We start from the raw sequence: 20803 nt of genomic DNA on the forward strand, positions 1-20803 counted from the left end.
AAAAAGGCCATATATATGTAATATATAAAAATAAAATATAGTTCAAAATGTAATACCCATACAATAATAATATTGGATGTATTATTTTAAACTGACAAATAAATAAATCATAGATTCAAATACTGTAGATCATAATTATTAATCATAGAACTTCTTCCCAAACATAAAGAGTATTATGATTATCTTATTTTAGTTGAAATTTTAGTGAATCGCAGCAAAATCTCATTAAAATTGATTTATGTATAAATATAACGTATAAATACCTAAAAATCAATTAGATTAAATAAATAATTAACAAGGTATTTGTCATTTTAAATATGGTTTGTTTTACTGAATTAATGATCATTCTAGAGCAATTAATAATGGCCCTTCGCCATTTTATCAAAATATTATTAATAGGCCCATTCATCTTTTTAAAATACATTTTTCAATTTCAGCTAAAATCTTTCATATCATAATATGTCATGGACCCCTATGATTCAATGATTCAAATACTATATTTTATCATCCAGGACTATTATTTGATATTGTAAGTGTAATTTAACATATTTTAGTGGTATATATACCAGTAAACCATTAGTAAAATAAATTGCCTTTTACTAATTTTGTGCACTTCATGCTGCAATATAACAAAAAGAGGATTACTTCAAAATATCCTATATATTATAAAATTGTAATTTTGTTGGTTATATACTGAACATGTTTTGTGAAGGCTATTAATCCAAAATATGTTTTCATAAAGTCGGGAGTTAATGAGCAATTAAATTAAATATAGATATATATTTTGTAAATAAATTATTTGTAATTTAAGGAAAGTAATAGTGAACTTTCTATTATAGAAACCTGTCACCCACATTGGCAGAGTACGCGTCAGTTTGACGACATCGTGGATAGAGGGCGTCGCGAGAAGAGATTTTGCCTATGTATAGACAACTACATAAACAAGTGATTTAAGTCCACCAATTTGTAAATTTAAAAATAAATATTTCAATTATTAATAACAATATAATATAATAGATATTTAATATTAATATTATTTTTGTAGTTATATTATTTTATATACTATTTTTATAGTATTAATTTTTTTATATGTATGTATATTGTATAATAAGTCAGTATAATATTATATTCAATATATATTATCGTAAGTAACGAAATATTAATTTCTACTGTAACCTTTAATAATATAGTTAATAAAACATAATTTATGCAATTTTTTCTTTGAATTTTTTTTTCCTTACTAATTTTGAAATATTGAATTTCAAATCTCAGGCAACTAGTAAAATAAGACCAGTAGTCGCTTAAATCGTTAACAGATGGCGATAAAACCAGTCGTAAGTCATAGAAATCTGTAAGTTTATGCAAGAAATAAAAATTAACTTAGCGCAACAGTGAAGAGATGGCGCCACGAGATCAGACAGACGACCATGAAAACCATCTAGATTAATATAAATTAATGAATTTTATATATTCATTAGAAGAATAAAAGTAAAAGGCAAATACTGAATAAAAACTATATAATGATCTGCTTAGAAAAGCTGCAAATATTTATTCAAATAATATATAATAAATATATATAATATATAATTTAAAAAATGTTAATCAAAATTTACCTCCTCCCATTCGTTTGCCACTGATTCCAAAACATTCCAAAAGAACATATATTGTATATTTTATTCTGGGATTTTCATTAGGAACATAGAAGTATCGAGGAGGTATTTTTGATACCTACTCCGGGTAGATAGACTCATGACTTTTTGGAGAAGGTGAATGAATAAAAATCGATATCGGCGCCGAAAACGTAAACAAATTGATCTCCTCGCATTCGTATGCTCCTGATACAAGATTTTGTTTTTCGAGCAAAATTTTTAGGATGTTCCTCGGACACAAAAATAATTTTGTAAAAATTCTCAGATTTTCATTAGGAACATAGAAGTATCGAGGAGGTATTTTTGATACCTACTCCGGGTAGATAGTCTCATGACTTTTTGGAGAAGGTGAATGAATAAAAATCGATATCGGCGCCGAAAACGTAAACAAATTGATCTCCTCGCATTCGTATGCTCCTGATACAAGATTTTGTTTTCGAGCAAAATATTTAGGATGTTCCTCGGACACAAAAATAATTTTATAGAAATTCTCAGATTTTCATTAGGAACATAGAAGTATCGAGGAGGTATTTTTAATACCTACTCCGGGTGGACAATTTTGACTTTTTGGAAAAATTGGTCTCGACACTATTAATGTAAACAAATTTACCTCCTCGCATTCGTATGCTCCTGATACAAGATTTTGTTTTTCGAGCAAAATTTTTAGGATGTTCCTCGGACACAAAAATAATTTTGTAGAAATTCTCAGATTTTCATTAGGAACATAGAAGTATCGAGGAGGTATTTTTGATACCTACTCCGGGTAGATAGACTCATGACTTTTTGGAGAAGGTGATTGAATAAAAATCGATATCGGCGCCGAAAACGTAAACAAATTCATCTCCTCGCATTCGTATGCTCCTGATACCAAATCCGATATTTCGGTTCCAAGACAAATTGTTGGTTATTTTTGTAGAAATTACAAAAGAAAAGGTTCGAAATGTTGAAAAGGAAAGATGGTAGGATTAAATTAAAGTATTCATTGAAAGAGAATGTTTATTCAGGTCTATATGCTTATAATTATTAACAATACAAACATATATCATATTCTATGAGCTATACAAATAATAATTATTAAATAGTCGATTATTTATACGTTCCTGCATAATTTATACACCAAAATCTTTCTTTACCTAATTATACACTAAGAAAACCAACTATTAAATTGTGGATATAAAAGCCGAAACTTATAACTAAAATGCACATGTACTATTTATTCAGTAACGTTTCAACCGACAATGACATCGATATTAAGAGGAAAAAACAAAAGCATATTGCAGTTCTCAAAAACATTGATGGTTTTATCTGGGATCTGGAGAGATCGATTTACGGAGAAGAAATGGTTACAGAACTTATATTACTTGTATTGGGCATTGTTGCAGCTCTATTATGCTTATATGGTAATTGGTACATCAGTATATCTCAAACATACATTGGAGCAATGGAATATGCAAACACTCACGAATCACGTGGGCCATTTGGTGGTTACTTCTATGATATGGCTTAAAGTGCTCTTATGTCAATCGAAGAGCATGAGAAAAATGATAACTAAATGCCAAGAAGAAGAAGAATCTATCTACAACACCGACATTGTTTGCTTTAAGGAGAATCATGAGTATTATGTTAAGGTAAATGTAAAATATAATTAATTTCCATTAACCTTGTCATGAAATCTCCGAACTACGTTCATTACTTTGCAATGGTTTAAACTATACTGATATCCTAGCAATAAATAACATATAATTTACTCACTACACTGTTGTTTCAGACATTCTACAAAATCATGATATTATGGTGAAGGAGCGTATTTAGTTATTTAAAATTTTGATATTAGTCATAAAACAATGAATACAATATTAAACATAAATTATAATAATGTTATTCATCTGTTTCCTACTTTCTTCCACTATTCTGATTCATCCAGCACTTTGTTAGATTTCTTCTGTGGGTTTCTGGATTTCTTTCGTTGATTTGTTGTTGTTGACTGCCTTTTAAAGAATAATTACATAAGTAGATGTGCATATCTTGTTATTAGGCAAGTATTACCTTATTGATTTTCTCTAGCATCATAGTAACACTGGCAGGAGTTACTCTTTTCGAGTAAGTAAAATACCTTAATTGATGGGGGTATGGAATGGGAGAACCCCATGAAGCGAATCCTATAATATATAATAAAGTGAATATAACGTATAATATTTAAATTATATAATTAGAGCTCACCTTAGCAATCTCCGTATTCATTTTTACTTAAGTACCCAATCCCAATCCATAAAATGAAAATCGTCTTTCTTCCACGTTGCAACTGCCCGCCCCCTCAGTTCCCTGCCTCATTAGCTTCGAAGCACCACCTCGTTGAAGGTTTTGGCATACCTATAACAACGTAATAATGCAATAAATCGGGATTTTATCTTAATTTAAACAAAGGATTTGAAACCCACCATTTTAAATATGCAAAGTATGAGCCGCCCTCCTCGTCTTCAGTAGCTATCATCTTTTTCAAACTATCAGTGGTCCCATATGACAGTGCTTCCTTCTACTTCCTTTATATTCTTTATGTGCTGGTGTCGTTTTAAAAACTTTCTTAAAAGTCTTGACATGTTAATGAAGGTATTTACTAAAATATTTTAGAATACATTACAGAGAATGAACAAACCAAATGTAAAATAATATATATTAACTTTTCTTAACTTATATTAACTATAAAATATTTTACCTAATGATAATCATCTCCTGTCATTACACACTTATGTATAAAAATTATTGGAAATCACTGACCTTGACACTCATCATATTTTATTCAACCTCTCTCCAGAAGCATCTTCAAAATAAAATTAATAATTACTTTATATCCAGAAGCAACAAATATCTCCGGTATAAACTTACCGACCCTATTCTGTTGTTGGTCATCGATTCATCATTATTGAATATTTAGATTATTGAAAAATATAAAGAGAGTATAACTTCAAACAATAACTACAAAATATAATAGATATTGAACAATAGATATTGAACAATACTGTACTTTTCCATATTATGAATATATATTATCATGTTTGCTACCTTAAATTTCTTTTCTGTTGTTACTCTTACTATTTTGATACATTTTGCTATACATTATGACCATCTGAAAAGAACATTATGGTCTAATTTTCCAGTATAGAGGCCAATGTAAATATTATATTAATATATGTACCGTTGCCTTTTATATTTGATATTTTTATTTACATTTCCATATGTTGATGTATTTCTGTTCACTTGTTGCTATAAAAATAAAGTTAGATATGATTCTTTAGATAAAAACACCACCTTGTAACTATGCTTCTAATGAATATGCTTTTAACAACTACTTACTTATAACTGAAGTTTCTTGTATATGAACGCTTTATTGTATAATAATTAAATTACTCTGGTGTATCTTTGCACCTACTAAAACTGGCAGGTCCCACCTGTTTTCTATCATATTTTTCAATATATTATAAACTATTATTGTCTACTTTCTATAGTTATACAGACTGAGAAATAAACAAATTTTAAAATAATTTGAAGAAATAAATACAGAAATCTGTAAATTGCCTGACATTTCCTTCATACAAAATTGTATACATTGTTTAATTCAAGGTACCCGAAAAGCTTCCAACATTTATTATCGACAAAATAGATAACTAGGATAAAAAATTCACAACAAATCATGACTTTTTGTGGAGGTATTTGTTAAAGAAATCTGTAACTTTGAAACAATTTGTCATACGTGTTATAGACACCGCTCAATAGGTGGCGCAGTCGCTATTTACAGAAAGTTATAAAATTAACATGGAAGTTCGTAACTATGTCAGTAGATGGCAGAGCAGTAAGAACCATAGACCATATAAACGCCTAGAACGATATTATATTCTTATTAAATATAAATTATGACCAATGTTTAAATCTACCTAAAAACATTAAAATTATAGTCTAGTCGGGCAGACAGAGTATATAATTCTATATGAATAAAATATTTTGATTTCAGATTTTAGCTTCTCGATAGAGGGAACATTGTTACATAATAAACATTATTAATCTAAAACCTTAAATATGCATATCTAAGGACCTCTTGTTTCTTAACCTATTATTTTCTCAAGTGTCTCTCTTTTTAGTAATTTTAATAAAACTAAACAGTAAAATTAGACTAAGGTTTTTCAGTGATTATTGTTTTTTATACTACATATAAACTTAAATTTTCTCAATTGCATATTTGATATATTTATGAAGTAAAGTAAATACCATCTTCTACTTTGTAATTCGCCCTAATATAACTACATTATATATTAAATTATAAAACAATAATATATACATTCTATATTAATGTCTTACCTTATTATATATTCTTCATTAAAATGCTATAAATAAAAAAATCCACTGGTTTTCTTTTACATATTTTGTATGATATAATTTTTAACTTTAACTTTCATATTTCTTATCTGCTAATCGTTGATATAATCATTGATTTGTCTCATTTCATATTATTTGACTTTCTGTAAATTTATTTTATTTCTTAATTATAATATAAATTTAATTAAAAAAGCATATTTTCATTCTTACCACATTATAGTCTAGTGCTATCAACAATTAGACTTTCATGTAATATGTACATAATACAAATCTGATCCTTTGAATTATCCTTTGGAAAGTCATCAACTTTTATCTTTTTTATTTTCCTTACATTTGATTGCCTTGATTATCTTGAGAGTCTAGCTGTCCTATCTAAGAAGCTACAACTGTAATATATTCTTAATTACGTCTCGAATTAATTGACTATAATGAATAAACTATATTAATAAAAATAAAATTATATATATATATATATATATATATATATATATATATATATATATATATAAATAGTTTTGGTAATATTTTGTAATATTGTATAATAATTAAATTACTCTGGTGTATCTTTGCACCTACTAAAACTGGTAGGTCCCACCTGTTTTCTATCATATTGTTCAATATATTGTAGCCTATTATTTTCTACTTTTCTATAGTTATACTGACTAAAAAATAAACAAATTTTAAAATAATTTGAAGAAATAGATATAGATATCTGTAAATTGCCTGACATTTCCTTAGGTACCCAAAAAGCTTCCAACATTTATTATCGGCAACATAGATAACTAGGACAAAAAATTCACAACAAATCATGACTTTTTGTGGAGGTATTTGGTAAAGAAATCTGTAACTTTGAAACCATTTGTCATGCGAGTTATAGACACTGCTCAATAGGTGGCGCAGTCGCTATTTACAGAAAGTTATAAAATTAATATGGAAGTTCGTAACTATGTCAGTAGATGGCAGAGCAGTAAGAACCATAGACTATATAAACGCCTAGAACGATATTATATTCTTATTAAATATAAATTATGACCAATGTTTAAATCTACCTAAAAACATTAAAATTATAGTCTAGTCGGGCAGACAGAGTATATAATTCTATATGAATAAAATATTTTGATTTCAGATTTTAGCTTCTCGATAGAGGGAACATTGTTACATAATAAACATTATTAATCTAAAACCTTAAATATGCATATCTAAGGACCTCTTGTTTCTTAACCTATTGATTTCTCAAGTGCTAGCTTTTTAGTAATTTTAATAAAACTAAACAGTAAAATTAGACTAAGGTTTTTCAGTGATTATTGTTTTTTATACTACATATAAACTTAAATTTTCTCAATTGCATATTTGATATATTTATGAAGTAAAGTAAATACCATCTTCTACTTTGTAATTCGCCCTAATATAACTACATTATATATTAAATTATAAAACAATAAAATATAAATTCTATATTAATGTCTTACCTTATTATACATTCTTCATTAAAATGCTATAAATAAAAAAATCCACTGGTTTTCTTTTACATATTTTGTATGATATAATTTTTAACTTTAACTTTCATATTTCTTATCTGCTAATCGTTGATATAATCATTGATTTGTCTCATTTCATATTATTTGACTTTCTGTAAATTTATTTTATTTCTTAATTATAATATAAATTTAAATTAAAAAAGCATATTTTGATTCTTACCACATTATAGTCTAGTGCTATCAACAATTAGACTTTCATATAATATGTACATAATACAAATCTGATCCTTTGAATTATCCTTTGGAAAGTCATCAATTGATTGCCTTGATTATCTTGAGAGTCTAGCTGTCCTATCTAAGAAGCTACAACTGTAATATATTCTTAATTACGTCTCGAATTAATTGACTATAATGAATAAACTGTATTAATAAAAATAAAATAATATATATATATATATATATATATATATATATATATATATATATATATATATAGTTTTGGTAATATTTTGTAATATTGTATAATAATTAAATTACTCTGGTGTATCTTTGCACCTACTAAAACTGGTAGGTCCCACCTGTTTTCTATCATATTTTTCAATATATTGTAGCCTATTATTTTCTGCATTTCTATAGTTATACTGACTGAAAAATAAACAAATTTTAAAATAATTTGTAGAAATAGATATAGAAATCTGTAAATTGCCTGACATTTCCTTCATACAAAATGTTATACATTGTTTAATTGAAGGTACCCCAAAAAGCTTCCAACATTTATTATCGGCAACATAGATAACTAGGACAAAAAATTCACAACAAATCATGACTTTTTGTGGAGGTATTTGGTAAAGAAATCTGTAACTTTGAAAACATTTGTCATGCGATTTATGGACACTGCTCAATAGGTGGCGCAGTCGCTATTTACAGAAATTTGTAAAATTAACATGGAAGTTCGCGACTATGTCAGTAGATGGCAGAGCAGTAAGAACCATAGACTATATAAACGCCTAGAACGATATTATATACTTATTAAATATAGATTTTTAATAACCAATTTTAAATCTACCCAAAAATATTAAAATTATAGTCTAGTCTGACAGGCAGAGTAAATAATTCTATATAAAATCTTTTAATTTCACATTTTAGCTTCTCGGTAGAGGGAACATTGTTACATAATAAACATTATTAATCTAAAACCTTAAATATGCATATCTAAGGACCTCTTGTTTCTTAACCTATTGATTTCTCAAGTGCTGGTTTTTTAGTAATTTTAATACAACTAAACAGTAAAATTAGTCTAAGGTTTTTCAGTGATTATTGTCTTTTATACTACATATAAAATTAAATTTTCTCAATTGCATATTTGACATATTTATTAAGTTTTTAAGTAAATACTATCTTCTACTTTGTAATTCGCTCTAATATAACTACATTATATATTAAATTATAAAACAATAAAATATAAATTATATATTAATGTCTTACCTTATTATATATTCTTCATTAAAATGCTATATATGAAAAAATCCACTGGTTTTCTTTTACATATTTTGTTTGATATAATTTTTAACTTTAACTTTCATATTTCTTATCTGCTAATCGTTGAAATAATCATTGATTTGTCTCATTTCATATTATTTGACTTTCTGTAAATTTATTTTATTTCTTAATTATAATATAACTTCAAAAGCATATTTTCATTCTTACCACATTATAGTCTAGTGCCATCAACAATCAGACTGTACATAATACAAATCTGATCCTTTGAATTATCCTTTGGAAAGTCATCAACTTTTTCCTTCTTACTAGCTGTGCATCTTTGTGTTATCTAGGTAATTATCTGCAATTACAATAGATTCTTTTAGCTATTTGATGTAAGCGTACTAGCAATATAAACTAAGTTAATTATTAATTATCTAACTCTAACTCCTTATTTGTTTCATTTCGAGATGAAAGATTTTGCTATTCTATTTTCTTGTTGTCTATTTAGGTGTCTGTTTTCAATTTGATTTTACGTTTAACATTGTAATTGCCCTTACTAGGGCAAACTGGAATAATACTTATATTATAAACATGTCATGTAATATTTTTTATAAAGTGATGTTTCACCGTTTCTCTGAAATGCTAATATTATTTTATCCAAATGTTAATCTAGCTCATCCATATAAGTCTTGTGGTCATCTATGCTTATTTTAATTGTCTGGAATCTGATATCTGCTATTATATTACATTGTTAAGTACCTTGTTTATTTGTACTAATATACCTTATTTCTATAGTCTTAATAGTATAAATGAATTTATCTATATGGAAATATCTGTAACACCTCTAAAATAAGTAACAATGATTTTTTTCTGTTGCTAATCTACTGGTTTTAGATATAACACCTAGTAATAATAATAGAAAATAACTTCAGCAATATTTTCTTGTTGTTTTAGTACAACAATAAAGTGAATTCGATAATGCTATTTGTCCTGGCCCTTATTCATTTTCTCTTTTGCGCAAGCAGATATTCAACTTACATGAATAACAGAGACTTAAATAGTACTATGGAAAAACCATTACCTGTACCACAATGGCACTTTTTTAACACCAACAAACATTATACGTTGGTATATCTACTGGGTAAGTTGTTTAGTAATTAGTTTACGAGGTGTATGAAAAAGTATTATCAATGTTTTTTTATGCTTTAAACATAAGATATTATAAGTCATCACCCATTGGTAATTTTGTGAATGATATGATAGTAAATGGCTTTTAGATCACACATCAAATATAAATAAGTTAAGTTATAACTATTTAGTTGCCAATAAGTGATTAATGAGTGATTTAGTGCATAGATAAAACACTTTTAGAAACTTACGGTGATACTGCTCCATCATATCCCAATTGTTGGGTTTGTTTCAACGCTTTAATAGTGGTAATTTTGATGGTAATGACAGAGAACGGCTTGAATGATCAAGAATTTCGAAGGCAACTAATTTCGAGACTTTGGTTAATAGTTGTTTAAAACATCATTTGGCCGTTAATAAATCAACTGTTTCCAGGCGTTTACTGAAAATACCATTTCGAACTGTTCCAACATTTTAAAGACAGAAAAGTCTTCTTTGGTGTGTTATTACTGATGCTAAACAGTGATTATATTACAACAAACAATTCTCAACCATACATTGGCACCCTAATCGCAAAGTATTGCTGTGCATATGGTGTAATCAACGAGTTGTTATTCTAAGATTATTCTAACTTAATCTAGATATTTTCATATCTCACTTTTTGTGTGTATTAATCAGTTCGTATGGTAATATGCGTTTGAGCCTACGCATTTCACGATCATCACGCATATTTAACTGTTTGGCCAGTCTTTCAGAACACTTTGAATCACACTCATTATGGGTTCTAAGAGGATATTGTGCTGAATTAGTTTGTTGGAGACGCAATATGGCGCAAAAACGATGACTCGTAATACTTTATTCTGAAAATTCTGAAGGATAGCTATCTTAAATGTGGTAGTAGTACTCCACAGTTCAATGCGGTACGTCTAAATAGGCCCAAGTATTGACTTATACAGCAAAACCTTGTTATCTAAGGATAATTATATTTACGCCCTATCAGCCAATACAATTGGTTTAGATTAAACCCAAGCTGTTTGCGTTTTGTTACTATATGTTTTCTTTCATGAAAAACCTCGATCAAAATGCATTATCAGATATTTAACATTATCTGCTTGTGGGAGTTCATAATTATTCATTTTTATTGGGGAACAAGTTCTACATAGGGTGAATGTCACATAGGTAGATCTTGGTCATTTGCCTAAACGGCCCAAATATATATACGCCATATTTTAAATCACAATTCGACTATGTTCAGATGAAGTTGGAGATTCCTTGTGGCTGATATTGGATCCCATTTTGATAGTAAGACCGCTATATAGTAAGCATATCTTGCAACAGATTTGAGATCGGTAGGTCAGATGTATACGTGTAATTGTTGACTAATCTGTGTTCAAAAACGATACAATAGTGTTTTCCATAATGCATTGACATGTTGTTAATAGGATAGAAAAACATCGTAGAGCCATGCAAAATGGTGGGAACTATTTAGAAAAAGCGTGAAAAAGTGAAAATGTGAATCAGCGTTCATGTAATAGCATAATATACAAACTCGTTGATCATAAAAACTTTCTAATAACTTATACAAGCTTTATATAACTATTATATAAATATAATAACTTATGTATACACTAAATTACTTTTATATACACCCATTACAAAGTAGACCAAGCAGTACAAAATATTCCAATTATTTTTATCAACTAAATTAGTTTTTGGTGACAGTTAACATATGATATAAAAACAACGTGATATTATGAACTATATTACAATTATGAAAGTGACTAGTGATTTCTTTTGTTTTTAGGTTGGCTTGTAAGCGTCATCGAATGCACTTACAGTCTGATCACCATCACTCTGTTTTTAACTCTGATGATCTTTGTTCTATCGCAAATTAGCGAGCTTCATATAATCGCGCGTGACATCGACTTTTACAGCGATTTGCTACAAAAGAGCCATTTGCAGATATTGTTCTTGTTGGTCTTGAAACATCAGAAAATAATAAAGTACAACTTTGTTGTCGGCCTTTGTCTGTTATGTTCACTTAAAAAGTATTCTGGTCTAGATTTATGAATATTTCTTATCTTAACATATTTGGGCATGATATATATATATATATATATATATATATAAATCGAAATGTGAAAAATTGTGAATAATAATTTAAATAATAAACGTTTTAGTAAAATAAACGATATGCTAGCCCTCTCCATAGACGTTATTCAATGGAGGTAGCAGAATAATAGATATATAGAATAATCATATATAAACAGATAAAGATTTATAACAAACTAAACAAATATTGCAATAACGATAATTCTTTATTTTATTCTGTTTTAATTGGTGAATAGACGAAATGTGTTCACATTAACGCAATGCCTTCATTATTGAGTTACGTTATCGGGCGTTTGCTGTATTTTTCTATATCTCTAGATCAAAACACCAGGCAATATCGAATTACAAGAAAGTGTTTCTTAGACCGGATAGTTACCGGAAAACAGATTAAATATATTTGGATACTTTTTTAGGTATGTGGATGAACTGAACAAGTCAATGCGCCAAATATTATTGGTCGAATTTCTCCTGAACTCGATCAACATTGCTTCAGTGACTGTCGTTATTTTGGTATATGTAAGTCATTAACTATAACCATTGACTTCGTCATTGTATTCACATTTTTTTTAGGAAATGCCCATCGTATATCTTCTATTCAACATCAACTTCGTAGCTCTTCTTGTTGTACAACTGTTTTTTCTTTCATGGCATGCAAACGAAATAGAGATTCAGGTAAATTAGATCCATAATCCAAAGTCATGTTGGGAGACAACTACAATTTTTAACAAATTACTTCCCAAATAAAAGTTTTAGCGGATTTTGTTAATTAAGTATTTGAATATTATTTATTTGCTGGATAGTTATTAGACAAGTATGATGAAATTAATATGATAATTCATAGAGAATATTATTTGAGGAAAATATTTGAATATCATGCAATTACTGGACAGACATTAGAAAAGCTTGATGACAACTTATCATGGAGACGAAAATTTCATGTCAGCATTTCTCTGTGGAGTCGGAGATAGAGAGAACAATTTATTGGGGCAATATATAAGGTGGGCAGCCAGAATGCAATGCAAAACACAAACAATCTTGGAATATCGACATTGACAAAGTCATGTTCAACAGTTGCATCAAGATTGAGTGATATAAATCGTTATATATAAGTAGTAACTATGAACAATACTTTTTTTTATAACATCTTTATTAGATTCGCTTAGTACAATCTTAATTTACAATTAATTTATTACTACTTTTCCTATGTACTTGGATTAATTAACAAGCAAGACGAGTGTGAGAAAATACATCAATATGTATAGCTCAATTATAAAATTATAATCATTTATTAATTATTAACTTATATCTATAGTTTACACTAAATGTTCACACAAGTTCGTATGGTTTTGTTCGTTTCAATCTCCTGACATCCTGTGCGCTGTCCAGCAGTTGTATTGCTTCCACGTTAGAATGATTTAGTAATCTTCTTTCGTGTTTTAAGGCGAAATCCTGCACAACTTCGCAAATCCATTTGATTTCCAGGTCATCCTGCAGTTCTTCATTGGTTACATAGCAATAGGCATTGGTAATCAATCAAGAACCCCATATTTGCACCCCATAGGTCCAAATTGGCTTTATAACTGTATTTCTACTTTGATTTTACTTACTTTTTGATTTTACGTACTCTTTGATTTTAGATCAAGTTGAGAGTATCTTCCGACTAACCAGTATAGTTATTTTGTTTTGGTTTTAATGTGTTTTGCTTTTTGTCTAACGTGATGCTTCCAATTTAAGCTACCGTCAAGATGGATTCCAAGGTATTTTGCTGATTCTGCTTGAGGAATCGGGCATCCATTGAGTGATATAATTAAGTTTCGCCTTAATGCAAAATTAATGTGGACAGATTTGGAGCTATTAAGTTGAATTTCCCAATCTTTTGTCCTTTCGTAGATTTTATTGACTGCCACTTGCACTTTTTCTATTGCCTTAGGCAGAGATATATCTTTTGCCATAATAACTGTGTCGTCAGCAAAGGTTCCAAGAAGTGTTTCTTTTGTTGTTGGAATGTCAGCAGTGTAGAGCAGATACAGGAAAGGTCCTAAGACGCTACCTTGTGGAACTCCAGCCGAGATATTTTTAAATGTCGAGAACGCCATTTCGTGCGATACTCTAAATTTTCTTCCGAATAAATATGACTCCAGCAATTGACAATAGTTACGCGGTCACAATTTGCTCATCTTACAGATTAATGCCAAATGCCAAACCCGATCAAAAGCTTGTGAGACATCCAGGAATATTGCAGGGCAGTATTCCTTTTTTTCAAACGCTCTATCAATAGCCGCAGTTACTCTGTGCACTTGATCGATTGTTGAATGGTGATTTCGAAAACCAAACTGGAAATCTGGTATTGTTATCAAATCTTTAACACGTTTAAATATCAGTTTCTCAAATAGCTTTGATATTACAGGTAGTAGCGAAATAGGCCTGTAAGATTCGACTTGTTCTGCAGGTTTGTCAGATTTTTTGAGCATACTTATTTATACATACATTAGCCTTAACATACTTTAGCCTTAAACAGGCATTAAATATATATGTCAACATGATGATTGCTTTTTGTGGCAGTTCTTTCAATAATCCAGGTGAAATGTCATCTGACCAGGTGCCTTTATAGGATTGAGGGTATCAATTTCAGTGGCAACTTCCAGTGGAGAAATTAGATTTAGATCTACATCGGGTTGATAAACAGGAGATGTATTCATGGTAGATTCTATATCATTAGGTTGAAAAAAGTTAGCAAGCTAAGTAGAACAATACTTATGTTGAACAAAAATTTCATTTATGAAGTTTTATTATAGAATTATCTTTTTAATAATAAAAATTCTGCAGTTAATTTGCCGAATTTGCACTATTTACATACTAATGATGTATATTCAAATGTAAAAAGAATATAAAAGGCGATATAATGGCGCCCTGGGTTACGACTGTGATTGTCGTATTTGGTTTAACTACCGGGGTTGATAGATGGGTAGGGATTTGATCAGATTGTTTTCGAGTTATAAGGCGTCTATGGTGAACCTCATACTGAGCATGTTCGTAAAGCTTTTGATGAAGGGGATCTCTGATTCTAGGTGTGTAGTCACGTTCCTCGTAAACCATGGGACATTGAGTAACGCGCAGACATTTTCGGATTGGAATACTTGGAGTAATGCAAGTTGTCTCTCGGAGACAAGGCAGGCTTGACGGACGGATCATTTTACAGAGAGTAGCTTTCTGGGGAAATGGTAGTTTGCTTTTTCTTCAGAGGAAAGGAAATAGCAAGCTGCACACGCCACTACCTTTGCAAGTAGTTTACTGAATTTGGGCTGACCGTCGGAACCTGCGGTCGAATTGGAGATCGAGGTATGATACCTTCTGGAGCCAGGGGATAAGGATTTTTTTCAATTTGAAGGCAATGTGCGTGGAAGTCCTTCGTGCTGTGGTACAGAACAGCCTGAGTTTTGATCGGATTAATCTCCAGTCTTCAGAATTTATACCACACAAACGGCTCGGTTGGACCTAGGGCCTGTCGCGGATCGCGTCAGGATGTAATCGATAGCGAAGAAAGCTGTGTCGTCTGTATAAAATGCTGTGATTGTTTAGGAAGTGGAAAACGAGCTGTGGGGAGGTTGAACAGGGCTGGGGCTGAAGTGAAGTTGCCGCAGAGATTTGTTTCCGAGAAGAGACTGTACCGCCGATCTATACCTAAAATAATCTATGTGCTATCTAGTAGGATATTACAAACTTCTTGACCAACATGGTGTTCGTTGATGATTGTTATCGCTGATACAGATGTTGAGGTTTCTAGCATTTTTCATAATATTATTCACATTAAAGAATGATGAGGCATGATAATAAATAAAAGCTAAAGTATTGACAACTCACACATCACCTGTTATTGTAAATTTAAACCGGATCTATTTAAAGTAAATATAGAAGCATAGAAGTTTTGGTAGTTGGAAGTAGTAATATAGGAGAAGAATATGTGTGTAATGCTGAAGTAATAAGCCGCAAAGTACACGAGTGTATCCATTTCAAAGATTGTTTGATTGCATTGCATTGGAAGGAAGGAGATTTTACAAACAATACTAAAAGCCCGCCTCTCTGCATGCTTTTTTTTTCAGTTCCTCTGTGAGGCACTGAGACTTTGTAATTGTGACATTCATTTGAAAAACATTATCGTCAACAGTGACGAAATTTGTAGAAGTAGACAGTGTCCCCGGAAACCGGAATACGATTAATTCATACTTGCATTGCAGAGTCTATTGGTGTGCGAATCCCTTTACGTTAGCGAGTGGTACAACTTTGAACCAGAGGCCAATAAAATTATTAATATTATGATGATACGATCTTTGAGTCCACTGAACATATATATAGGAATATTTTACCCTATGACACTGGCAACAGCTCTAACAGTAAGTATGTTAATACGTTATTTTAAAACACTAGGTTTGATGTTCGGCATATAAAAAACGATTTGCTTAGTCTCGCTAAAACTCGAGAATGGCGAAACCGATTTGGCTGATTTTGATTTTGAAATATTTGTGCGGATCCAGGGAAGGTTTATATGATGAGAAAATAGGGAATCATTGCCAGGAAAATAGTAATAACAACCATTTTGTTTTCCCATCAACAGTTTCACCGTCACAATGGACCGAAATATTGCTGTAGGTTGTCAAATATATGTAGGTGTAGTTTCAAAAATGTTGAATATTTATTAAAATTACGGGCCACTAATAAAAGAAATGTTCAATACTTCACCACAAGTTATATTTTATGCAAATGTAGATTTTATTTACTTTAAAACTAGCGACCCGCCCCGGCTTCGCACGGGTGCAATGCTGATACTAAATTAAATACACTACAGAAAAAATATGAACGTTGTATATAAAAACATAGCGGCCCGCTCCGACTTTGCACGGGCATAAAATATATATGCCTATGTCACTCAATGAAAACATGATTAAAATCGATCCAGTATTTTTGGTTCATTCATTACTGCCCTTGGCCTGCACGCATTAAATTTGGAGTAAAACAATTTCTCTTCCCCTATACTTACTATGAAGATTTCCTGCTATCTTTGGAATATCTAAATTCACACAATTTTTATTACATTACACATTTTTAAACGCAAATTTTAAATTTGTAATATCTCCGAAAATATTTGTTTAATTTACATGCTGTAAGGAACCATATTGATCTATATTAATTGCACACTGTATTTAAGGTACTTAATTCGATAAGGATTAATGCCGTATTGCTTAAATAGCTTGGTCAATAAGCCATTTTCTCACGTAAAAAGTAAACAATAAAAATGGTTAATGTGGGTTATCCCTAAAAGATAAACATATACCATCGCGGACTTTTTTGTAGACCTTTTTATGGTGTACAATACTGTAGTACATTAATTTGATCTAACTCGTAGGGTTAGGCAGCGTTTTTGCTAATTGCTAAATAAGCCTAAAAAATAGGTTAATTTACGACATCACGTTAGAAACCTCTAAAATTAGCAATGTTGCCTTAGTATATTATGCATGTATTATACATATAAACCTTCCTCTTGAATCACTCTATCTATTGAAAAAAACCGCATCAAAATCCGTTGCGTAGTTTTAAAGATTTAAGCGCACATAGGGATATAGGGACAGAAAAGGCGACTTTGTTTTATACTATGTAGTGATTCAATTTTATCATAACGAAACTGACAAAGATATCATAAACAGGCATTCAAAGTACGCTTGTTCTTATTTAATGATATCGAATGATCCAACGCTGTCATTCATGAGATGATACCATTGTTGCAAACTGCTGTAAACTATAAATTAGTTTTGAAGGATTTTTTTAATTTGAAATTTTATTGTAAAAAAATCGGTACGATTTATTCTATTTTCAGGCAATTTAGGGATTCCACTATGAAAGAATGCTGAAATTTTTCACTCTATCCACGAATCGAAATATTTTTGCCATCTTTTGGTCAAGTCTGGAGAAAATAGATGGGGGTGGGGTAGTACATTTTTAGGGTAAATTAGATGTCGGTGAATGGAGGTAAAACGAAATGAAATAGTGGTGTTTACATTATGTGACCGTTATTTATTGGCTATATAAAAAAATGTGAACAAAACAATTAGATAAAATGGATAGCAGCGGTGCTACCTGGAGACGAGGCTTGGGTAGTCGATGGTGGCACGTCTAAATCAAATGATGGTCGGTTACTCAATGATTGGAAATACCCTTCAATAACATCCCAGAAAAACGTCTCGGGGTTGCCAGCTATTTTTTATCGGGTTCTAGTTGGCGCTGCTGGCACCCTGCCCGTGTTCAACATCTGGGATTATATTTCTGGGTATTTTGTAGACCGTTATTCCACTATATAAAATTCGACATGCCTCAAGGTCACTACACTTTCTATTTTAATATTTCCAAATATGTTTTCATCGTTTTTGCAACATATGGTAGCGATTCTTGTTGATTGTTTCATTAAGTTTTAGTAGCACGTAGTATGTATTATTTAATAATATAATTTATTGATTTTAGACCAGAGTTGTGAGACCGGTAGTCTAATCTATATTTTAACTGCAAAGCATTGTAGATTAGTAAATGTGATTAATTTATATTCCTGATTTTTAATTAAACATTAAATTGATTTCAGACAATGAAAACTGCATACTCGTACGTAACTATGATTGTATCCTTTACCGACAATTAATCAAATAAGAAACATGTGACAGACCCTGTCGTTATGATTGTTTATCGCTTAACATAAAACAATGGTAATAAAAATAAAATTGTGCAAGCAAATTGATTGTTATATCTCTCCACTCTAGAAAATCCTCCGTAAACATATTGCTTATCTCAATAATTAGTATTATTATGGAGTGTATAAGGATACACTAATATATCTCAACAATATTAAACATCATCCTATAACTTATTATATAACCATCAGGCTTATTATTTAACCGAACTCGAAAATGGAGGAGGATATATGTTCGGCTCTATAAGTTTTTAAATGTATGTTCGTCGGTTTCTCCGTCAATTATAGATCGATTCTCAAAATTCTTCATTTATTCGAAAGAGTGTACTTCCGAGGTGGTCCCATTGGAACCAAATCAGGATCTGTTGGGCGAAGGGGGGAAATCGAGTTAAATGCTCAAATTTTAAAGGAGCGTACACTGTTTTCACATATTTTTTATCTATAATAATCAGATATTTGAGTATAACGTTACTGCTGAGCAGAACTGACGGAGAATCGGAAGTCGTTCGAAACTAGAGCATATATAACACGTAGAAATATTGTACTATGCTGTAATGGTTAAAGAATTTATCTCCCGAGCGGAGATCGTGGGTTCGATTTCTGGCGGGGATAATAACTGTTTGTTGTTTAGTTAGAATATTTGTCAAATCCCATAGATAGCGGACGCGAGGCCTGGAGCTTTCCTTAATTTCAATCATTGTTTCTTTATTACTACTTTTCCTCAAGCGGACTGCGTCTTTACTTGGCCTACCCATTGTAATATTATATAAAATAACTGCTTAATTTATTGAGTAAATATCAAATACTAAAAAGAGAAAAATTAAATATTTTTCACAAAGAAATTGAACAGACTTCAAAAAATAAATGGGAACTCACTAAAATATAAACCCAAAAACTAATCAACCCTAGATTTTCAACAGAACAAAAAACGTTTTAAAAATCAGTTTGAAGTCGGTACCGAGCCCTAACACACAAAACACAAAACATTATGTCATAAACATAAAACAAAAAATTATCAAAACAAATCTAACTTAAAATAGCTTTTTGGGCAAAGATATAAGTATTAAGCCAATATGACACCAAATCGTTATTATGAAAAATATACAAGAATTCCATAAAATATTTAATGGTAATAAATAAAATTACTCTTTTATGGCTTCCTTAAACATCTTTAAATAAATGAATAACCTTTGAAGTACTTTTATGATCATTTGTGAATCGATTAATTGTAAACAATATCAAACAAACCTCCATATTAAACTTATATATATTTATTTGATTTATGGTGAAACATAAAGCTGCCGCTGTAAATATTTAATCTCTATAATCTCTAATAGAGTTATATCATTTCACTTGATTTATGGTAAAATATATTTTTACCATAAATTATTTCAAATTATTTTTATACAGCCACTATATAGTACGAACAAGGTGTACAAATTATTCCAATTTCAATTACAAATTATTTCTATCAACTAAATTACTTTTTGGAGGCAGTTAACAAAAATCGATATAAAAATAAAGATACATGAAAGTTGTTGAAGTAAATGCTAAACATATTTACATATTTCCGTTTATAATAACCAGATATTTGTGTATAATGTTATTGCTGGCCAGATGTGACGGAGAATTAGAAGTCGTGCAGTGCAGAAGCCATTCAGTTTCCATTTTAAACACTAAATATAGCATATATAACATCGTAGAAATAATTTAGTAATAATTAATATTACTTTATTTAAGCAGACGCCGAAGCCTGAAGCTCTCCTTAATTTCAATCATTGTTTCTTTATTCCTACTGTTCCTCGCGTGGACTACACCTTTACTTGGCCTACCCATTGTAGTATTAAATAAAATAA

The 20803-nt window shown here is 30.2% G+C and overlaps 2 protein-coding genes and 3 long non-coding RNA genes across 13 annotated transcripts in view; 2 read left to right on the forward strand and 3 right to left on the reverse strand.

Annotated features, from left to right (window-relative positions):
- LOC143203530 (uncharacterized) overlaps positions 1 to 1022 on the forward strand; it is a 667483-nt gene extending 666461 nt beyond the window's left edge. For 2 of the 7 annotated variants that reach the window (XM_076415722.1, XM_076415723.1), the window contains exon 10: positions 840 to 1020. In XM_076415722.1, the coding sequence (XP_076271837.1) occupies positions 840 to 949 (110 nt within the window). In that variant the 3' untranslated portion in view covers positions 950 to 1020. Of the gene's footprint in view, positions 1 to 437; positions 530 to 839 lie in introns of those variants that run through there. The other 5 variants (XR_013007358.1, XM_076415721.1, XM_076415719.1 and 2 more) reach the window with 5 other exon arrangements.
- A 1609-nt stretch (positions 1023 to 2631) lies between these two features.
- LOC143204343 (uncharacterized) lies at positions 2632 to 5365 on the reverse strand. 2 transcript variants are annotated; one of them, XR_013007575.1, is made up of 8 exons: positions 5001 to 5357; positions 4710 to 4910; positions 4533 to 4622; positions 4363 to 4467; positions 4088 to 4263; positions 3870 to 4019; positions 3696 to 3808; positions 2632 to 3637 (listed from the first exon to the last, which is right to left on the reverse strand). It is a non-coding gene; the product is annotated as an uncharacterized LOC143204343 (long non-coding RNA). The 2 variants fall into 2 exon arrangements; XR_013007574.1 differs by having other exon boundaries at positions 4088 to 4467; positions 4533 to 4910; positions 5001 to 5365.
- On the forward strand, positions 2866 to 18982 carry LOC143204341 (uncharacterized). The gene is made up of 7 exons (XM_076416927.1): positions 2866 to 3277; positions 9932 to 10118; positions 11910 to 12108; positions 12631 to 12733; positions 12788 to 12889; positions 16453 to 16608; positions 18843 to 18982. The coding sequence occupies exons 1-7, from the start codon at positions 2888 to 2890 to the stop codon at positions 18897 to 18899; spliced, it is 1194 nt and encodes a 397-aa protein (XP_076273042.1). The 5' UTR covers positions 2866 to 2887; the 3' UTR covers positions 18900 to 18982.
- Positions 6006 to 7811, reverse strand: LOC143204344 (uncharacterized). Of its 2 annotated transcripts, XR_013007577.1 has the most exons (4): positions 7716 to 7811; positions 7487 to 7647; positions 6228 to 6403; positions 6006 to 6160 (listed from the first exon to the last, which is right to left on the reverse strand). It is a non-coding gene; the product is annotated as an uncharacterized LOC143204344 (long non-coding RNA). The 2 variants fall into 2 exon arrangements; XR_013007576.1 differs by lacking the exons at positions 6006 to 6160; positions 6228 to 6403 and adding an exon at positions 6549 to 6679.
- The window catches only part of LOC143204345 (uncharacterized), a 31255-nt gene continuing 19438 nt past the window's right edge, over positions 8987 to 20803 (reverse strand). The window contains exons 2-3 of the long non-coding RNA XR_013007578.1: positions 9203 to 9335; positions 8987 to 9141 (exon numbers count right to left, since the gene is read on the reverse strand). This is a non-coding gene — a long non-coding RNA (uncharacterized LOC143204345). The remainder of the gene's footprint in view (positions 9142 to 9202; positions 9336 to 20803) is intronic.

The sequence above is a fragment of the Rhynchophorus ferrugineus genome, unplaced genomic scaffold (assembly GCF_030347505.1).
Source record: "Rhynchophorus ferrugineus isolate W39M unplaced genomic scaffold, kcgeb_rfMv2 rfM10, whole genome shotgun sequence".
Taxonomy (NCBI): Eukaryota; Metazoa; Arthropoda; class Insecta; order Coleoptera; family Curculionidae; genus Rhynchophorus; species Rhynchophorus ferrugineus.